This window comes from Phoenix dactylifera, chromosome 4, assembly GCF_009389715.1.
Source record: "Phoenix dactylifera cultivar Barhee BC4 chromosome 4, palm_55x_up_171113_PBpolish2nd_filt_p, whole genome shotgun sequence".
NCBI lineage: Eukaryota > Viridiplantae > Streptophyta > Magnoliopsida > Arecales > Arecaceae > Phoenix > Phoenix dactylifera.
The window spans coordinates 15,061,188-15,080,505 of NC_052395.1; the positions used below are offsets into that span (position 1 = coordinate 15,061,188).

The window sequence follows — 19,318 nt, forward strand, 5'->3', positions numbered from 1 at the left end:
GTTGTTTTACCATTTTCGGCACCAATCACCTTGCTAAGCTGCCAAGCATTTATCCTTAGTACCAACTTGGCTGTCATTGCTAACGTTGAATCGCCGCCGAAGGAAGAAATGATCTTAAAAGTAGCCATGACAGTTGGTTCTCTAGTCGAAGCACAAATAATGGTACTTACCAAGGAACCTTGTATCAGTTGCCTAGCTCGAACGTGCTCTAGTTGGCACTTACGTAGGTTAATCACGTACTAATTGCGTAGCTCGATCGAACATGTTCTAGGTGGCAATTGCGTACGTTAATCACGTACTAGTTGCGTAGCTTAAACAAGTTATCAAAGTTTAAATCACCATCAACTCCGTATTAGCCACCTCGTCCATCTGGGTAATTCATCTAAAGTAATCTTCCTTGATTCATGTCAAGGAATGGATCATTCCAAGTTATAATCTCTTGTACCTTGTACTTCTTTCATTTCTTTATGCTGCGCTTCTGCTAATTTAAAACTGGATGATGTTAATGCTCTTTTCTATGATTAAAAATATTGCAATTATCGATGTCACATGCTTCACTTATTGTTTAATTCGAAGGTTTAATATTGGATGGAGATCCCATCTTCCCTTCCTCGGTGGGGAACCTTTCCACGTTCTTATTCTTTCTAGTAGTGTGCACCCATGCATTCTCCCTTTCTTTTTCTTTTTTTTTGCTGAAACGGGCTATTCTTACTACTATAATATAAATAGATCCAAAAAAAAAAAAAAAATCTCGAAAAGCTTTTGGTATCTATATCTCACCGATATATATTATCTTCTAGATGGTACCTGTGATTCCCTTCTCCCCCCTTCGGCAGGGGCAAGCGGTGGGCCTCATCTTTTTCACGTTACGCGTGTCTTTTTGATGCCTTTTCCTTTTTTTTTTTTTTATATATATCCAGGTGCAGACATAATGCCAGATCTGAGGCTGGCCACCTTGCCACCTCTGGCTGTTAGCACCTTCGAGATTCTTCTAATTTGGTCCCCCAGCCACAATTCGGTGCGGAGAAGTGGGCAATTTTGATTTGAGAAGTACCATGGCTTCTGTAAGAAACCAGCAAATAGGACTTTAGGAGCGTAGAGAAGTCTATGCCGGCACTACATCCACCATCAGCTCTACCCTCCGAAGAAGCACGAGTCCATCTACTAACGCATCCCATGAGATTTTAATATAAAATTGTAACCTGGCCATGACAGCCTTCAGATTAGCAAATAAAATACTGATTAGTTGCCTACATTAGCTTTTATTTTTTAATAAACTAATAAATGTTAACCATAATTATAAATTCGGAATTTGAAAACAAATTAGGCAGTTATTAAAATAAAATATTATTTTTTGGGTACAATGACGACTCATACGAGTATAGATGCGGTCAATAAAATTAAAAAAAAAAAATTATGTAGGAGCTTTGGCATGGAACTATAGTTGGTCTAGAATCATCAAAATGATGAGCCACAGAGATCAGTGGCATTGTTTGTCTCTATATAGATATTCATGGCTTAATTTTTTATATTTATTTACACATAAATAAGTAAAAGAAACAAAATTAAATGATGGCAAAATAAAATCGTCGTCACAAAGTCTCTTGAATTAGGCATAATATTTCATAAAAGAATAAAGTCGACGAGTGCAAGGCGTATGTCTGGCCTTTCTTTATTATTTTTAAGGAAATAACAAGTAGTTGAAAGCAGCAAGCCCGTCCTTTCCCTCCAAAGAGGTCCAGAAACAAAAAGCAAACATCCCCCTTGTCTCCCCAGTATTCGGTTGTCCCGTGTGGGTCCTACTGCTCTTTCCGTCCGCCTCTTCGTCCGTTTAAAACTTTTAACAAAAAAACCAGATAACACGAACGGAAAAGAAACTCTCTCCGCATTTTCATCTCTCTCCAGAGCCTCGATTCCATCGAAGCTCCCTCACTCGTGCGCCATGGCCGAAAACGGCGGCGATGGCAGGCCGGCCGCCATGGAGGACGCGAATCTTGAGAAACCCTTCCTCCGCTGGAGCCCCTCCAGCAGCATGCGGCGGAGGGCCTCCGGCGATCTCTCCCTCGCGCTCCCTTCCCCCTCGCGCCGCCCCTCTTTCAGCCGGGACGTCGGCCACGCCGCCGCCGAGACTTATCTCATTACTCGCCTCGCTCTCACTCTCCTGAAATACCTCGGGTACGTAGATTTTTACACCATATTTCCAACATAAGATATTTGGGTTTTCTTTTGATCCCCATTTCAATTTCTTTATGCCTTTTGTTCTAGATAATGGATCTGCTTGTTAGATTATGTTTTGACATGACAATTACTGGGGCTTCGTAAAGCTATTTGGGTAGATTTGCTCTTCGGCCACCAATCCGTCTCCGTGGCTCTTCCTCCCCACGGGCATGACAGATGCCAATTCTTAAAAAGAAGAAACGAAAATATGCTGCCGACTTGTTCTTAAATAAGTGTTGTCCGCATAGTTCTCGGAGAGGGGGGGTAAGAAAAAACATTAGTCGAATTGGATGATCGCAAGTGTCTAACTACTTTTCCAAGTGTATTATGGGAATAATCATGTGCATACTACGATTTCGTTGGTTATAGATGCCACACTTCGATTATTTAATTTTGCATCAACTTTGATGCCGATTCAACATGCATGCTGTGGGAGACAGAAGAAGCGCTTGAAAAAAAGCAGAGAAAAGTGGAAGAAACTACCTTGCGAGAATTATAGTAATAAACATTAAAAATATGCTCTTAAAGCCAAAATTGTTTAAAGCTTCATATATGTTCTTTCTTATCTCTTTAGTGATAGCTATTTTTTTCAAATTACTTCAAGTGCCAATTTGTGGATATCTTAGCTTATTTTGCTTCTAATATATTTTACAATAAATGCAAAATGTTATATCTGTAACTTTTTTTACTATGGTTTATATACTTTTTTTAATATTTGACTTTGTTCAGGATAGGGTACCGGTGGATGACAAAATTTCTTGCCCTTGCGTGTTATGCTATCTTACTCATGCCAGGTTTCCTACAAGGTTTGTGACTTCATTAAAGATGATCTTATGTGATTTCATCAAAAATGTTTTCTGAAATCTTCTTGATCTATGTGCGGCTTTTAACTAATCATTATTTGCTTTTCTTAAAGAGAACTTACAATTGAATGTTTCATTTAATAGCTTATCTTGGAATTAGCTTTTTTAGATAACTGCCTCCGGTTCATATATTGTTATCTATTTAGCTGACGTTTTCATACATTACAGTTGGATATTACTATTTTTTTTCAACCCAGGTCCGTAGAAGTGTAGTCTATGGTGAACAGCCCAGAAATCGGTAAGTTGTAAGACTGAAATCTGAATGCTATATCCTTTGTGTATTCATGCTCTAAGATTTACTTGCACAAGCATATATATTCCTATTATTTGTCTATGAGTGAGAGTCGACTGCAATTTTCTTTTTGCAGGTTGGATCTATATCTGCCAATAGATAGCAATGGACCAAAGCCAGTTGTGGCATTTGTAACTGGTGGGGCCTGGATTATTGGGTGAGTGGAATTATACCTTGTATCCAATAGTATATTCTAGGAAATTTTGTGGCAAACCATTTGGTATCTTTTCCTTGTTCAATTGTTTGACAGTAGCATTGAAACATTTTTTTTTTTTTTTTGGTTCAGTTACAAAGCATGGGGTGCTCTTCTAGGGAGGCGGTTGGCAGAAAGAGATATTATAGTTGCATGCATTGATTATAGGTATCGATGTTGGAATACAATTATAAACGTACATCTGCACTTATGTGACTTAGACATGGGACATGATCTTTATTGCTTCATTGTTCTTATGGCTGGTGTATTATTGCAGAAACTTTCCTCAAGGGACCATAAGCGATATGATAAAAGATGCTTCTGAAGGAATCTCATTTATATGCAATAACATTGCCAGCTATGGAGGTGACCCTGAGCGGTATGGATCTTTAGTTTAGTAGCATCAGATAGGCTATCTGAGGGTCATGAAGCATGATAGTTATTTGTGATATATTTGCATAATTGGGTTTCCTAAATTGATTAAAAAGATTTTTTTTTTGGACTCTTAATTAAAGAAGCTGCAAGGAGTCATGTGAACTGGCAGTCATATGAAACTTCATTTTGGAGGCTTAGCAATTGTGATTTTTCAACATCAACATAGAGTTGCCAGCAGATCAGATCTGATTTAGCCCTACCTCAGCCTAGCTCTGGATCGTAAAGTGATAGGAAGAATTGAATTTAAGGAATCAAGGATCTGGATCCTAATTCAAACTAATTCAGGTTAAAACTCAAGTTTAACTTCTTGAGACCATTACTAATTTATTTATCCAGATTTGGCCTCAAAAAGTAAACAACCGAGTGAAAAAAATATGCTGAATGTTTTGAAAAGGAAATGACTTTTTCACTAATCTTCTCATTGGATTATCTCAGTTTGGTTACTCCATGGAAGATCTCATCGCTTCCTTGTAGTAAAGGAGAAGCTCAGATATACTTAATAGAGTACATGACTTCAGGGATCTTGAGAGAATAAAAGCATGGGATATGCATGTATCTAGGACAGGGAAAAAGCACACCAGTTGAATACATAAGCTTATGGAGGAGTGGTATGATCTTCCTTTTCCATGTTATCTGAATGTGTGTTAGGGTGTGCATGTGTGTGAGAGAGAGGAGGTTTTTCTGGTTGGAGCTATGGAGACCATTTATATTTTGAATAAGTCAAGCTAGGGGCTTGCCCAACCAAGCATCTTCCAAAATGTCAAGCCATCTCTCAATCAGTTGAGCCAGGTGATGGACTGATTTGGCCTGTGGCTTAAATGATCCTCTGGCATACAGCCTAGGTCATTATCTGGTGGAATAGCTAATTTGATTGGCCCCAGTTTGATTCTAAAAGCCTAGGAATTAACTGTTTTTGCAAATTGTATTAATTTTCTCCAAAAGAAGAGTAGTTAAAAAGGTGTGCGATTTAAATGAATAGATGTTTGGATACACCAGAGTGAAAACCAAGTTCCAAGTAGTTAATCCGTATCTAATGTCAGTGATTAGGTCGATTGATGGGCGTGAACTACATAAGCTAATGGGTTTAATCTCAATAGTTATTTCATGTCAACTTTTTTAAAAAGAAAACCTAATGATTTAGTTCTATTGGTGGGCTTCTGGATAGAACCTTCAGGTATTCTAGAATGCAACTTGCCCAAGGAGTATCGCTTTTTGCATTCTTGAGTTAGCTAATTTCCACCACACTTGCTTATTGTTGACTTTCCATAACTAATTGTGTAGGGTATATTTGATGGGACAATCAGCAGGTGCACATATCGCTGCCTGCACACTCTTGGATCAGGCAATTAAAGAATCTGCTGGAGAGAGCATTACTTGGAGTGTCTCCCAAATAAAAGCATACTTTGGTTTATCTGGCGGGTGGGTTTTCAAAATTTATTACTTTCTGTCTTTATCTGATGAACCTTTTGCATTGCTGTCGAGCAAGTCTGATTTCCTGCAGAAATCACCTCCTTGCAAATGTAACAAACACAGACATGAACTAGCATTTGTGTTGCATTCCATCAAAATTGTCTGTTTGCCATGTTTGAATTTCAAATTCTAAGATAAAAGTAAAACCAACTGCAGAGAAAAATATGGTTTTCATGATTGCCATATTTACTTCTGAGGCCTGGTTCTGCAACCAACATGTACAAAATGATAATAGGCAGTACTGGAGTATGACATTCTAGTTTGTACAAAACATTATTAGGAGATACATGTCAGTAGCCAATTCATTAGCCAAGCTGCCTGAAAGGTCCAAATGAAAGCTCACATTGCCAATTCATTAGCCAGATTGCTAACATCTTCAGAAATTGATGTGACTTGAGTACTTATAGCTCATCATGTCAGCATCCAAATATGTGCAATTCAAGGTACGCGGAACCGACCGAACCGACGTACCGGTGGGGACCGTTACCGAACCAACCGGTACCAAACTGGTGAACCGCAAAAAAAAAAAAAAAAAAAAAAAAATCTGCGACGTGCGTGCGTATTTTAGCTACAGTGGCATTTAATGCCACTCTGTGGCATTAAAAGCCCACATGCGGCTGCGTGGGCTCGCGCTTGCGCGCGGTGCCTCGTGAGCTCGCTGCCCCGCGTGCGGGCATGGTTCCCTGCACGTGCAATCGTGCACGGGCTGCCTTGTGCGTGGGCGCGCTGCCCTGCATGCGGACGCCTTTTTTTTTCCTTCTCTTCTTCCTCTCCGAACTCTCTTCCTCTCCTTTCTTCTTCTCTCTCCTCCTCTCTTCTCCTCTCTTTCCCCCCTTCTCCCGCGAGCAAAAAAGGAGCCGGAACCGCGAGCAAGATGGATGATCCTCGTCGGCCCGAGGGAGGAGGTCGGCCCAAGGCCCGATGCTACAGGTAGGCTTCTTCTTCTCCTTTTATTTCTTCCTCGTCTTCTTTTTCTTCTTCCTCTTCTTTCTTCCTCTTTCTTCCTCTTTCTTCCTCTTCTTTCCTCTTCTTCTTCATCGGTGCCGGTACCGGGCTTGTACAGGTTCGAACTGGATCGGTTCGCACCGGTACTTTGGGGTCGGAATCGAATTCTATGGCTGTACCGTACCGGTGCTACCGGTACCAATACGGTACGACCGGTTCAGCAGATCCTGGTGCAATTAAATTGTGTTAATGGGCTTATAGTCCTTGATCTATTAAAAGCAAGAATTGCAGTACTGGAATTGGGGCTCGGACCGGTTGTCCGGTCGCACGGGTTGGTACACCCCTATGCCGTTTTGTGCCAGGCCCATACCGACACAATAGATGATGTAGGGGAGAGGAAGAACTGGAGAGAGAAAAATAGAGAGAGAGAGAGAGAAAACGGAAAGAGGGAGGGAGGGAGAGAGGAGGGTGGCGGAGGTCAACGGAGGGTTAGGGAGCCGCCAACCTCCCTCTTTCTTCCTTCCTCTCCCTCTCCCTTCTTTCCTTGCTCTCTCTCTCTTTTCCTCCCTTTCCTTCTCCTTCTCCTCTTTCATCACCAGTTTCTCGTTTTGGTTGTCGGAACCATACTGGTCTGCCGCTAGTATGGCTCGGTACTCCCCGAACTAGGTGGTTCAGGACGGTTCCACCGACCATGGTTAAAAGTTTTTGTTTAAATTATTTATGTTACTCTTTTACATGGATTACATGTTGGGAGTTTGTATAGACTAAAAACTTAGTGGATTGGTAGGTTAGTTGGGTATAAGTCTTTGGTTTGGATATATTGAATATATGCCCTAATAAGGTAATTCATTTCATTATATTTGTTTGTCAAATTTCAATCTATAAAAGTCACCAAACTACCATTGGATTATTATCTTGAAGCTTCAGGGACCCATCTGAGAAACTTGGTCATCATTAATTTCATCTTTTAATTTGGTTGAACCTGTTGTTACATGAGAATGTCATGTCCTTTCTGCTGAATAATTGCCAAATTTTTGGTGACCATTAGCTGACGACAAATGGGACATGCAATCAAGAAATTTCTGAGGCTTTCAGCAAGATCTTTGGACAGAGTCCATTGCTGATTTCTGATCAGAGATAGATGTCAAACATCAGAGCCCTGGGGGTTCTTTGGCTGGGCATTTTGGGACTTCTTTTCCTTTCCCTCCCTAACTTTACAGTACTGTCCTTCCCTGCAAATCTTGCATAGACCTCTTTGCTCCTTGAAAATCTTCAAAAGTATTTAAAGGCCTCCCACAAGCATAATGTTAGTTCTCTCCTCCATTTGCTATTTTTCTTCCTAATCTAGAAAGAAATTAAGTTTTCCTTACCTTTCTGCTGAGAAAGCACTTTTTAGCTCTAGTGCTCTCTCCTCTTCTTTCCCTATCACCATGTTGAGGATTTTGAGGTGTTTCCTCTACCTGCATAGTTCTTGTTCATGTGTACTCTTCATAGACAATAATCATAGTCCTTGCTAAACCATTATTGGACTTTTTTTTCTTCTTTGTCAATATTTTTTCATGCTTTTAGCCCTTTATTTTGCTTTACAGCCTTCCTTTTTGCTGGTTTTCACTTTGCTATATATGAGATCCACAAATCCAGCCCCTATTTCTCTAACTACTGAAACACATTATGGGTGTTAAATCATAAGCACAGGCATCCTATATAGAGTCTTTTTCCTGTACTTTCATAACAAAGACCTATCTCTGGGGCCCATGATCGTAATTAAAATTCATGGATTACTCCTTTGAAATTTCACTATTAGCAGATCATTTTCTCCATTCTTTATTACTCAACTCAAATGCTTCTTCTGCACTTTTGTCTTTGTTGATCAGCTGCAATAAATATTTTTTTCATGGAACCTTCTCCCTTATTCTATTCTACGGGTTATTATCATAGATTGCCTTCATTTCATGAAAATTATCAACAAGAACCAAGTTATGGAGTTGGTCATCTTGCATATCTTCAAAAAGACCTTGAGCTGCCTCCATGCAAAGTGGTCCATCGGCACTCTGAAACTAGCCATATAATTCTGGTCGAGTGGACTCTACCTTCCCACTATCAGAAGAGCAAAGAAGAGGAACCATAAATTGTGAGTGCATTATAGGACCTTTCAGCCTAGATTTTGAAAGGTGCACCTTGCAACTTTCACATGCTAAGACTATTAAGAAAGTTCCTTTTTCACTTGAATAATCTTACATTTACTTTAAGTAACTCCAAAAATCTGATATTTAACTCTGATTATATTGGAGTAGCTCTGTTGGACTTGATTTTTGAAAATCATTCTTCCTTTCTGCGGGTTGGAGTGAACAGGTCTGCCTTGTGGAGCAATAAGACTTGTGCTGGACTCTAGGCAGCCCAGGAATACAAAGTTCATTTATCAAGTGCTTGTTTTCCAACATGTCCAAAGAGGATACTGCTAGGATAGTACTTATTGTCACCTCCTTTTCCAGCAGACATGAATTCATCTCACTCTGTGTGTAGTTGCTATTTACTGTAGGAATTGAGGTCTATGTTGCTTTAGAAAAATATCAGTAGCATCACAATATTGTTATAATACTTCTTGATATATAATGCACTTGAAAATGTTTAGACTAAACATTGCTTCACAGCTATTAACTTTTCCCCCATCTATGTATGTATGTGGACACGTCTCTGCATGGTTATAGTGCCAATACTGTGCGATGAAATTGCCTAGTTAGCTGATATTTATTTTTATAATTTCTATCTAGAACACCGGGTGCAAAATTTTACTCTGTAATTAGTTTTATTATGTGCAGTGACATGATTATTGTAATCTTTGGTGAAGGGGATACTTTATTATGTTGTTTTGTAATAAAAGTATGATAAATCATAATATGATAAGTTTGAAGCACTGCAAATATTTGACAAACAATAAATTGATGCCTTTACGTCCTAATTCAGCATATGTTTGGTATCCAATTTCATTAACTTGTGTCTCGAATATAAGCTGGTATTTCCCTCCTGGGACTCTTCCCTCATCTGATATCCTAGATTGTTGCCCAAGCAGAAATAGCTGGATATTTTTCTATTTTATTGCTCCATGAATTTTGCATAAGTTTTATTTTTAGTTTAAGCCATACATTATACACCTCAATCAGCATTCTTGAGGCTCAATTTAGTAGTTCTATTAACAGATACAACATGCTGAACCTGGTCGATCACTTCCATAAACGTGGTCTGTATCGCAGCATCTTTCTCAGGTGCTTATTCCACTGCCTCGTTAAGTTCTGATAATGCATTTTGTTTAAGGTTCCATTTCTCTTATAAGATTGAACTAAAGAAAAGTTATATCAAATTTTATCAGCATAATGGAAGGGGAGGAATCCTTAAGGCGTTATTCTCCAGAAGTTGTTGTACAGGACTCAAGTGTCAGACAAGCAATTCCTCAACTTCCTTATATCATTCTTTTCCATGGAACAGCCGACTATTCTATACCATCTTCTGCCAGGTTGGTCTCATTAGATATATCAGGATGTTGGAGTATGCAGTCTTTAAATGCAAAAGGGATACAAAATTGTCTTGACTGAAAGAGGTATCCTTTTCCCTTTTTAAAATCATTATAATATATCAGACAACCATTGAACATGAGTCTTAGTGTACAAGTATGGGGGAAAAACAGTATTATGTATATTAATCATTTTCATTTTTAAATTCAAGTTATGACGTGCAATATTTTATTTATTCTAAGGTTTTAGCTATTGATGCTGAGGGGAGTGTCGGTCATTAGTGGGCATGACATGTACCATGCACTGCATTGCAGATGCATTTGCCAAACCCTGCAGAAACCAAAATATTAAAAAGTTTTAAAATTTAGAAAACTTTGCTATATTTAAAAAGGAATGATTTAATGTTTGTTTTGCTGACCTTGTGCCCATCCTGGTAGAGTCTGATACTGGCCTGACATGAGCAGGCACTTAAAACCTTCGTTTTTATTCTATCCCCATATTCTGATGGTAAATCTTAAATAGACCATGAAGCCATATCTCGACAACTTGTTTCAATTTTTGACTCTATAAATCCTTATTCATTATTTATATCTATTAATGGCTACATCTGCTGACACGATTAGTTAAGGATTCAAGTGCTACTACATGGCGACCATGCCTTGTCAGTCTGGTGCCAGCATTGGCATGCACGTCTGCTGCAATTGCAGGGTATTGATTTTTGTTGCTTTGCACTGATCTGGCTCAGTTTGGCATGGGCTTATATGTCTTCTTTTTAGCACTTCTTCCTTTCCCTTTCTTTTCCTGTTTATATTCCTTTTTTCTTTCTTCTTTCTTCTTTAAATTTCCCTATCTCCCTCTAGCAATAAAACTCCTATTGCTACCTTGTGAATTTTTTTGTTATATATATTATTGCTTAGATCAGTTTAGTATGAGCTGTTTTCTTGTTGATTTAATCCTTAGAGCAAACCACATCAGAACATACTCTTTGCATAGTCTGTATATCAAAGCATTTAGTGACATTACAATTTCTTTAAACTGACCAATGAAGGTCCCCAACAAAACCAAGCTTTTTTTGATTCTTTTCCTATGTCACTGACATCTGGATATGATATTTATTGATTAATCACGGCTTTTTCAGCTCTGCTTTGACTGGAGCATTTTCTAATCTGCATGCTGTATGGAACAATTAACAAAATTTCTAATGCTTAACAATAACATTTATCTCGAGGCAGTTATGAGAAAGATGAACGTTTATAAGTAGTTAATATTGATCAATCTGACCAAACTTTTATCAGTTATGTTATTAGCAACAGATGATGCAGCCACTTGCCCTATTTTTCCTCATCTGTTTCTTCTTCTTCTTCATCCTCTTCTAAATTTTGATTGTCCTTTGTTTCCCTCTTCGTTATTTTTGGGAATCATATGTCCGTTTCTTCTTCTTCTTCCTCTTCTAAACTTTGATTGTCCTTTGTTTCTCTCTTCATTATTGTTGGGAATCTTATTCATTACATTGTATTTGTATATAATTCATGCATGAAGCTTTCCCCTCCCAAGCCAAAGTCTAGTTGTTGGCAGTCACTGGTTACTCACCTGATTCTGTATGCAGCAAAGATTTTGTGGATGCCCTTCAGATGGTTGGTGCTAAAGCTAAATTAGTATTATATGAAGGCAAAACACACACAGATTTGTTTTTACAGGTAATTTTTTTTGCAAGAGCCATTGTATTGTTCTATGACTACGATATTGTAGTTTACTTCTTTATACTTTTCCTCTGGTTCATAATTCATCTGAACAGCATTTATTTGCGTAGTTATATTCTTTCTTCTCTCTATCCTCATAGTCATTATGTGCAAGATGCATTACATGCATTCTTAATGGCAGATGAGTTCAGACTTGGTAATCTGCATTTTAGAATACTGTTGATTGCTGGTCCTTTTCTCTGATGGAGTCATTGAACTTTGTAACCTCATGGACTTAGCATATTTTTGAGCTGCGAATTTTTTATTAAAATTTGTATAGATGCTAAATTAATTGGTTTTATTTTTGTCCTTATGATCTATATGACTCTCTTAAACTGTCTTAAGACAGAGACTGTGATGTGTACATCAGCTGGCTGTTAATGACACAATTTTTCACATCAGTTTTTAAGATTTATGAAGAGTCTCCTCTGTAATAACAAGATCTTGCTTTGGTATTGAGGTATCACTAACATGAGACTCATCACTGGAAAAGGATATACAACGCTGTCTAACATGAGACTCAGCACTGGAAAAAGATATACAAAACTCTCAAAGATTTAGGGAAGCAGTAAATCTTCAAATTTCTTTAGTGAAAATACCAATCATACAAGAGAAGTGAGATAATATAGCTACATGCCCGTGATTAGAATCATCCAAAATTTCAAATATACAAGCTTCAAAAAACATAGAAAAAGGGCTTCTGGCAGAACCCATAAGCTTGCACAGGTACAGGAGTGTCCTCAAGGAGGATCTACAATGATGATGATGTTGTTGTTGGAGGTGAAATATCTGGAACGTTTGAAGTAGTTCCATGTGCGAGTATAGGTGATAATGTCATTGTGCAAGATAACAGTGCCATGAGAAAGAAATGGGGTGTCTGGGTTGAAAATGTTGAACTTATTATCCAGATAAGGATTTTCAGGTTTGGCAAGAAGTTGGATGGAGAGGTGTTCTCATCATCATTATCATCCAAGCAATTCGCATCAGAAAGTCATTGCCTCTTACTAAGTTGATAAGGCTGCATGGAAGGATTGAACATACATCTACTACTACTTGACAGCTGACATCAACCCTCCAAATCAATGCCCAATTCATAATCAAGGCAAATTTATGCAACAGGCCTTATAGGAGCCTGCCATGAGACCAAAGAGGCTAATTTTTGGGTCCACAATGACCTATTTTTTATTCCTTTAATTAAAGGTTTGTGCATTTGGGGAGCAACCCTTTAACATTTGACTTGTAGAAAACCTAAGCCAAGAGTGAAGATGACAAGTTTTGATATAGGGAACTGCTTTCATCTCTTAGATCTGTATTAGAAACCAGAGAGTCAAATTGAAATAGAGCCCCATGTTTACTTTTGACTCACACGAGTGTAAGCTCCATCAAGACAAAATTGCTACTCTACACAAAGTGAGATATGACCCTTACTACACCTAAATAAAGGTAGACTAGTAGCATGATGGAGTGACCTTGTTTCAGATAGATCGGTCCAATGGCACTTGGGAAGTATGTCCTCTTTTCTTACGATTTTGCAATATTACCAATGTACTAATTGCTCAAAATCTGTGTTGAGGCCCTTCGTACATGTTTTTTGGACATTATGAGCTACTTGAATGAATTTGGAAGAGGGAAGGGGTGAACTGTTAAGTTGGAATCATTAAAGATACTAGTTTAGGTCGGTTGAAGCATGATACAGTTAGAAATGATTGGCTGTATATTTACTCATCATATGTTCCTTTTTTCTGTGCTAGTTTTCTTTATTATATAAGTGTATAAAGGATTTCCAAAAATAGGAAATCAATGCAAAGAAATTGAAAAGCACCTCTGGGGTGCTTTGCCATTGTAGAGTATTGATTTGAGCTGTTAGAGTAAGATGTGATGGTCTACAATGTTGAGCCATGGAGAGCATAGGATGTGAAGATACTAGAGAATTGTATATTGGCGAGGGAGAACAAAGAGAACCTGCTACATATAATTATATTTAGAGGCAACATGTCTATATTTGCAAATCGTCCTTGTAGGGGACAAAGTGCGGAAAAATGTTGAGTTGGTTGGGGCATGTGTAACACAGCTCCAAACAACTAAGGAAGAACGAGAGAACTTACTAGCTAAAAGGAAATTCAGAAGTAGTATGTCTCAGTTTACAAAGAAACCTTTAAAGGATAAAGTAAGAAAAATGGTCTGGACACATGGAACATTGGCCAAAGACGACTCCAATGGGAGCAGATCTATAATTTGGGTTGGCTAGAATAGAGAAGAGAGCTTAAAACTTGTAAGGAAATAGCAAGGAATGACTTGTGCTTACCTTCCGCTTTGATAGACTTGATGTTAGATAGACCAAATGATTAAGTACAACCTAGTAAATCCAACCTATCTAATTAGAAAATCTCTCCCATTTTTATTATTTTGGTTATTATTGCCCAGTGCTCTCTGATGCTGTTGTATAGGTCACTACTAGAACTTTTTGGTACCCTTCATATCTCAATGCTTTTCCTTTTACTTCTGGCAGAATGGATGAAGCATGACCAATCACTAATTAATATTTGTTTTCTTGAACTTGTTATCTAGGGATTTGTCTAACAGAAAAATTCATTGATGAGCACTTGTAGGATCCTCTTAGAGGTGGTAGAGATGAGCTGCTTGAAGATATAGTAGCAGTTATTCGTGCTGGTGATGCAATTGCAGTTGCCAAAGATGCTGCAGCACCTCGAGCACGACGACTGGCTTTTGAGTGGCAACTGAAGATGGCTCGCCAAATAAGTCCCTTTTGAGTGCTCAGGAGTGATCTCCAGGTGAGATGGCCCTTTAGCCATTATATCTACACACACACACATTGATGTTTTTTTTTTGGGTTAATTTTTCTATTGTTTGTGCAATCCTTGCAAGGAAGAGTATGTGCACGCATGCATTGGTGGATTTATTAAATCACATATTTAATGGTACATTTTAATACATTATGGATGTACATAATACAAGGAATATTATAGTCCTTATTTTTTTCTTCTCTTAAATTGTTAAGTTGTTGGCTAATTAAGGCCCTGCTTGGTATCGTTTTTTTTCTTGTTTCTTTAAAAAATATATAATGATTATATAATATTAATTATAATAATATCATTATATAATATATAATTATATTAATATAATTATAATATCCATTATAATTGTTGGATATTATTATAATATAATAAATATTATATTAATTATTATATAATTATTAAGGAGATATTATTATAATAAGAATATATATTATAATGTTAATTTATAATATTATTATAATAACTGTATATTATATTATATATAATATTATAGCTAGTTATTATATTATTATAATTAGTTTTATAATTATCTATAATGTATATTATTATTATTATATATAATATAATATAATAATTATAATATAAACTTATTATTGCTATATATAGTATTATATAACATTATAACTATAATATAATATTTGTCCATCAAGGAACGTGCCCTTATTATTAAAAATTTAGAGAGAGGGAACCAAACATATTTTCTATTGTAAGAAATCTGAAAAGAAAATGAAAACAGATTTTCTGTTTCCAAATTTTTTAAAAAAGAAAGATTCAATCTTTAATCAAGGATATAATATATCATCAATTCATCATCGTAATCCTCTGAGACTTTTCTAATTAAAATGTTCTCCCTGTTGAGAAGTCTCCATGGAAGGACTGAGCAGTTGTTTACAGCTCGCTATGAATGTGAAATCAAGCATGTAAGAATTGATGTTGAGTTCCTAGCAAGGGAACTTTAGGCACACTCAGAAAGCTGGATACTTTTGACATATTGTCATAATATGATGCATGCCTTGGTTGCAGCCTGTCAGCTGGTTTAACCTTTTAGTAACTAATGTTTTGTAAATGAGTTTCTTGTCATTTATATTTTACTTTTAATGAGAATCTTGGTTTGCTAGAAGAGAGAGGCCCCCCATTTCCTTAACTTGTCTCATGTTTGTAGCAAGGGTTTTAAATCTTGTGGGATGGGGTCGTCCTAGGTTTTCTGTAGGATAGGACTGCCGAATCCCAACACTCTGGACGGTGATGTCCCTTTCCATCCCAGACCCTGTCCTGTTTGGATCCCGCTCCAACACTCAAGATGGTGCCCTGTTCTGACACTTGGGGTAGTCTGCTGCCTTGCCATCCCACCGGGACTAAATTCTTGGTTTATAGGATTCTTTTGAGTGTTGAAGACTCATGGCATAGCATGGTCGACTGTGCCATATGTACAATTGGCTCCCCAACTAGCCTAGCCCTTACATTTTTTGTTCTATCTATATTTATTTGATTCCCATCTCTTGAGAGATAGCCAACTTTCACAGTCCAAAACATTCTCAGTTAATTAACTGTTTAATCTAATGGGATATTAACTATGTTAAATGATAATATTTTCAAAAAATTTAGATGGTTTATTAGTAAGAAAATAATTCACCTAATGTTCAAAGACTCAAAATTTCACAAATGCCTTGTTCTCATCATGGAATTTTCTTCATCTTCTTCCCGAAACTTCATTTTTCATTTTGCCTTCTTGTTGGTGAACTTCTAAAATTTAACTTGAGGTATTCTATCTACAACCTTGAGGAGTTGAGCAGTTGTGTCTTAGGAATATGATGTTGCATGTTGCTGCACGAAACTTTACTTTAAGGCTAGTGTCTGTTCTGTTAGATACCTCATGTCCACTTAACATAGTCCAGCTCTCTTATATTAGCTTTTATGGTGTGCAACCGGTTAAGTGCTAGCATCTTGTTGTCAAAATAGCTATGAGACAAAACACTTGATGATAAACTTTACAGGTATAAGAAAATTTGACCCTTCAAATTTAGAATATCTTCAGATCATGGCTGACACAGAGCAAGGATTTTCATAATATAGCTTGTGGAGTGTGGTGTGCTTCTACAAGTGGGAGGAGGTACTAAATCTTCATAATGTCTAATTTTAGTGCCATCGCATGGGTCTTCTCCCCCTGTGTTTTTTGTTTGTTTGTTTGTTTTTAAAATATAGGAATGGCTGTATGTTTGTCTGTCTTTGCATTACCTATAGAAAAGGTTTATCCTCCATTTCATTGTGGACTAGAGCGTATGCATGTTGAGACAACATAGACTATCTCCATTTTATTTGGGATAGGCTGCAGATATATCGCCAAACCCTTAGACTATCTCCATTTTATTAGGGATAGGCTGCAGATATATCGCCAAATATGCATATTACACCAATTGAACAACAGAGTATTCCTGTTCTCTGTGTCCTGTTCTTAAATGAATGGTTAAGGTTTTCTGATGAGCAGAGGGTCTGTATATGACCAACACATATTAGTTTTTTTGGGGAAAATTTCAGTTATGTACAACTTTTTTGCACATCATTCCATCTATGAATAGCTCAAGGTTTACCTTGATCATTGGTCTCTGATATAGGATATAGTTCTATAGGTAGAGATATTGATGAAGAGTGAAAATTATTTCTTTCCTGTTCAGCAGTTATCTGGTTATATAAGAAAGGCATTTGTTTCTAAACTTACTATAAATGCGATAGTATAGGCACTCTGTAATTTGAAATACACCATGACGACATTGGACACTGACTATGAATTCTTCATATTTGATTTTCTAGTTTCTTATGTCAGAGAGGTTGCCTGTCGAGCAGGTTCAACTGGTCCATGGGACTAAGAGAAGCTGCAGCATTGCTACCATGCTGGGAAGAAGCTGCACAGGAACCTGAACTAAAACGCAATCATCTCTCAACACTTAAATGACGCTTACGATGCCGAGTGAAATGATGCATGAACATGAAAGTAAACCATTTTTGGCCAGCATGAATGATGGTGATGCCAAAAAATGAGGATATTTGATTTGACTATTGCGGGCATTTTCTTTTGCAATATTTTATGTAGAAAAAGAAGTCTCTTATAAAAACCATTTGTCGCTGATGTAGGTGGATTGAAATCCACTTTGGTTCAGTATACATTTTAATTTCTAGATGACGTTGCTGTGTATGCTTGTGGGTGTCTATTTCAGCGTATTTGCTTGGCAACGAGTTCTGGCCACCGTCAGAGGGAGACACAATGTTCCTGCTTCAGTTGCTCTCACTGTTTTCTGAGCTTGTTCCCTCTTCTGAAAAAGCTATCGTTTAACAACTTCCGTATGTAGCCTATAGACCTATACTCTCCAGGAGTGTCTCAGCTCAGGATTTCAAGCCCTTTCTAATTCTTCTAGCCATGGGCTTTCTACATAGCCGAATGCGCTGTGCGCCAGACCGCCAAAGCTAATGGCAAAGATGGACTAGAAAAACATAGACTAGAAACCTTAATGGCAAAGATCAGGAGTCGGTGCCGCCGTCGAAGGGAGGGTTGAGATCAAAAGTGAGGAAGCTTCAACATTAATGGCGGGAGTGCAGGGACGAACAAAGCAAACGAAACATGGGAGAGATGGAAGCAAAATGCTTGTTTCTTCTCGATTTAAACTAAAGCTTCCCAATTATTCTATAGATGTACATATGTGGCGGATGTACGTACATATGCCCATACGACAGACTGCCAACTTAGAGCTTTCATTTTTAATATATATATATATATACATACGCGCATACACGAGTTTATAACTCACTCAATGCATAAAAATATTATATAATTATGATGTTGTATGATCATATTTACATATCATAGTATGAAATAATCCTACAATGTAACTTTAATTTAAAATTATAATGACAAATATTCAATAATCATAATATATTAACAATGTTTTATATCCACATTATGTTCAGTTTAATATATTAAGCATTCATTTAATAGATATTATGTCATGATGTAAAAACTTAATAATATAAAGTTCAAATAAAATACAACGTTCAAATTCTTATATGCAATAAATTATGTGTCGCATTAAATTACAATGCTATGATAATTATATATTATATTTTTTATAAATGTGCAATATAATTACATATTATTATACACTATAATATCAGTATATCATGTTATGACAAAATTAATGTAATATGCTATCAATATATTAAACGAATAATATACTATATATTATGGTATATAATATCCATCGCAATATCAAACTTCTACGTATATTCTCATGAAAAATCAAATATTTATCGGAATCAATATTTTCATGTTTATTATCATATTTATATTACACCTATTCATGTTTTCCCTTCTAGCAAATCAAAAATGGTCATAAGCTCATAGCAGTGTTTATTTTATTTATTTATGGAATCCACGGCGAAACTGTGTACTAGAGGGGCCACCTTGGCCAAACATGTATTCAGGGAGGCCAATGGGGCAGCCGATTGGGTGGCTGGCCATGTGGCCCACCACTCGGGGTATGCCCTCTGGTCAGGAGAGGCGGAGCTGCCATTGGCACTCCGTGAGGTCTTGTATTTTGACTTTATTGGGTGTATTCGTACCCGTACTATATGAAGTACCCGCTTTTAGCAAAAAAAAAAAAAAAAAAAAAAAAAAACTGTGTACTAACTTGCCCATTATTTTAACCTTATCAACCAATAAAGCAAACGACACCGTCTGATTCGTGCGCCAAGCAAGCAGCATGGGCCCCGTCAAGCGCTGACACCGTTGGATCCATACAGCTGGGAATTTACGGCTCGAGGACCCAATGCGTCGTTCTTTGGATCCTG

The 19,318-nt window shown here is 37.3% G+C and overlaps 1 protein-coding gene across 3 annotated transcripts; it reads left to right on the forward strand.

The window, feature by feature from the left end:
* The first annotated feature begins 1,841 nt into the window (after nt 1–1,841).
* Nucleotides 1,842–17,669, forward strand: LOC103715946 (probable isoprenylcysteine alpha-carbonyl methylesterase ICMEL2). 3 transcript variants are annotated; one of them, XM_008803746.2, is made up of 12 exons: nt 1,843–2,175; nt 2,947–3,023; nt 3,249–3,318; nt 3,449–3,529; nt 3,659–3,733; nt 3,843–3,944; nt 5,282–5,419; nt 9,613–9,678; nt 9,783–9,926; nt 11,531–11,621; nt 14,273–14,455; nt 17,288–17,669. In XM_008803746.2, exons 1-11 carry the CDS (start codon nt 1,943–1,945, stop codon nt 14,432–14,434), a joined length of 1,239 nt encoding a protein of 412 aa, XP_008801968.1. In that variant the 5' UTR covers nt 1,843–1,942; the 3' UTR covers nt 14,435–14,455; nt 17,288–17,669. The 3 variants fall into 3 exon arrangements, with proteins under 3 accessions (XP_008801970.1, XP_008801968.1, XP_008801967.1); XM_008803745.2 differs by having other exon boundaries at nt 17,321–17,669; XM_008803748.4 differs by lacking the exons at nt 14,273–14,455; nt 17,288–17,669 and having other exon boundaries at nt 1,842–2,175; nt 9,783–10,010; nt 11,531–11,618.
* Nucleotides 17,670–19,318: the final 1,649 nt, after the last annotated feature.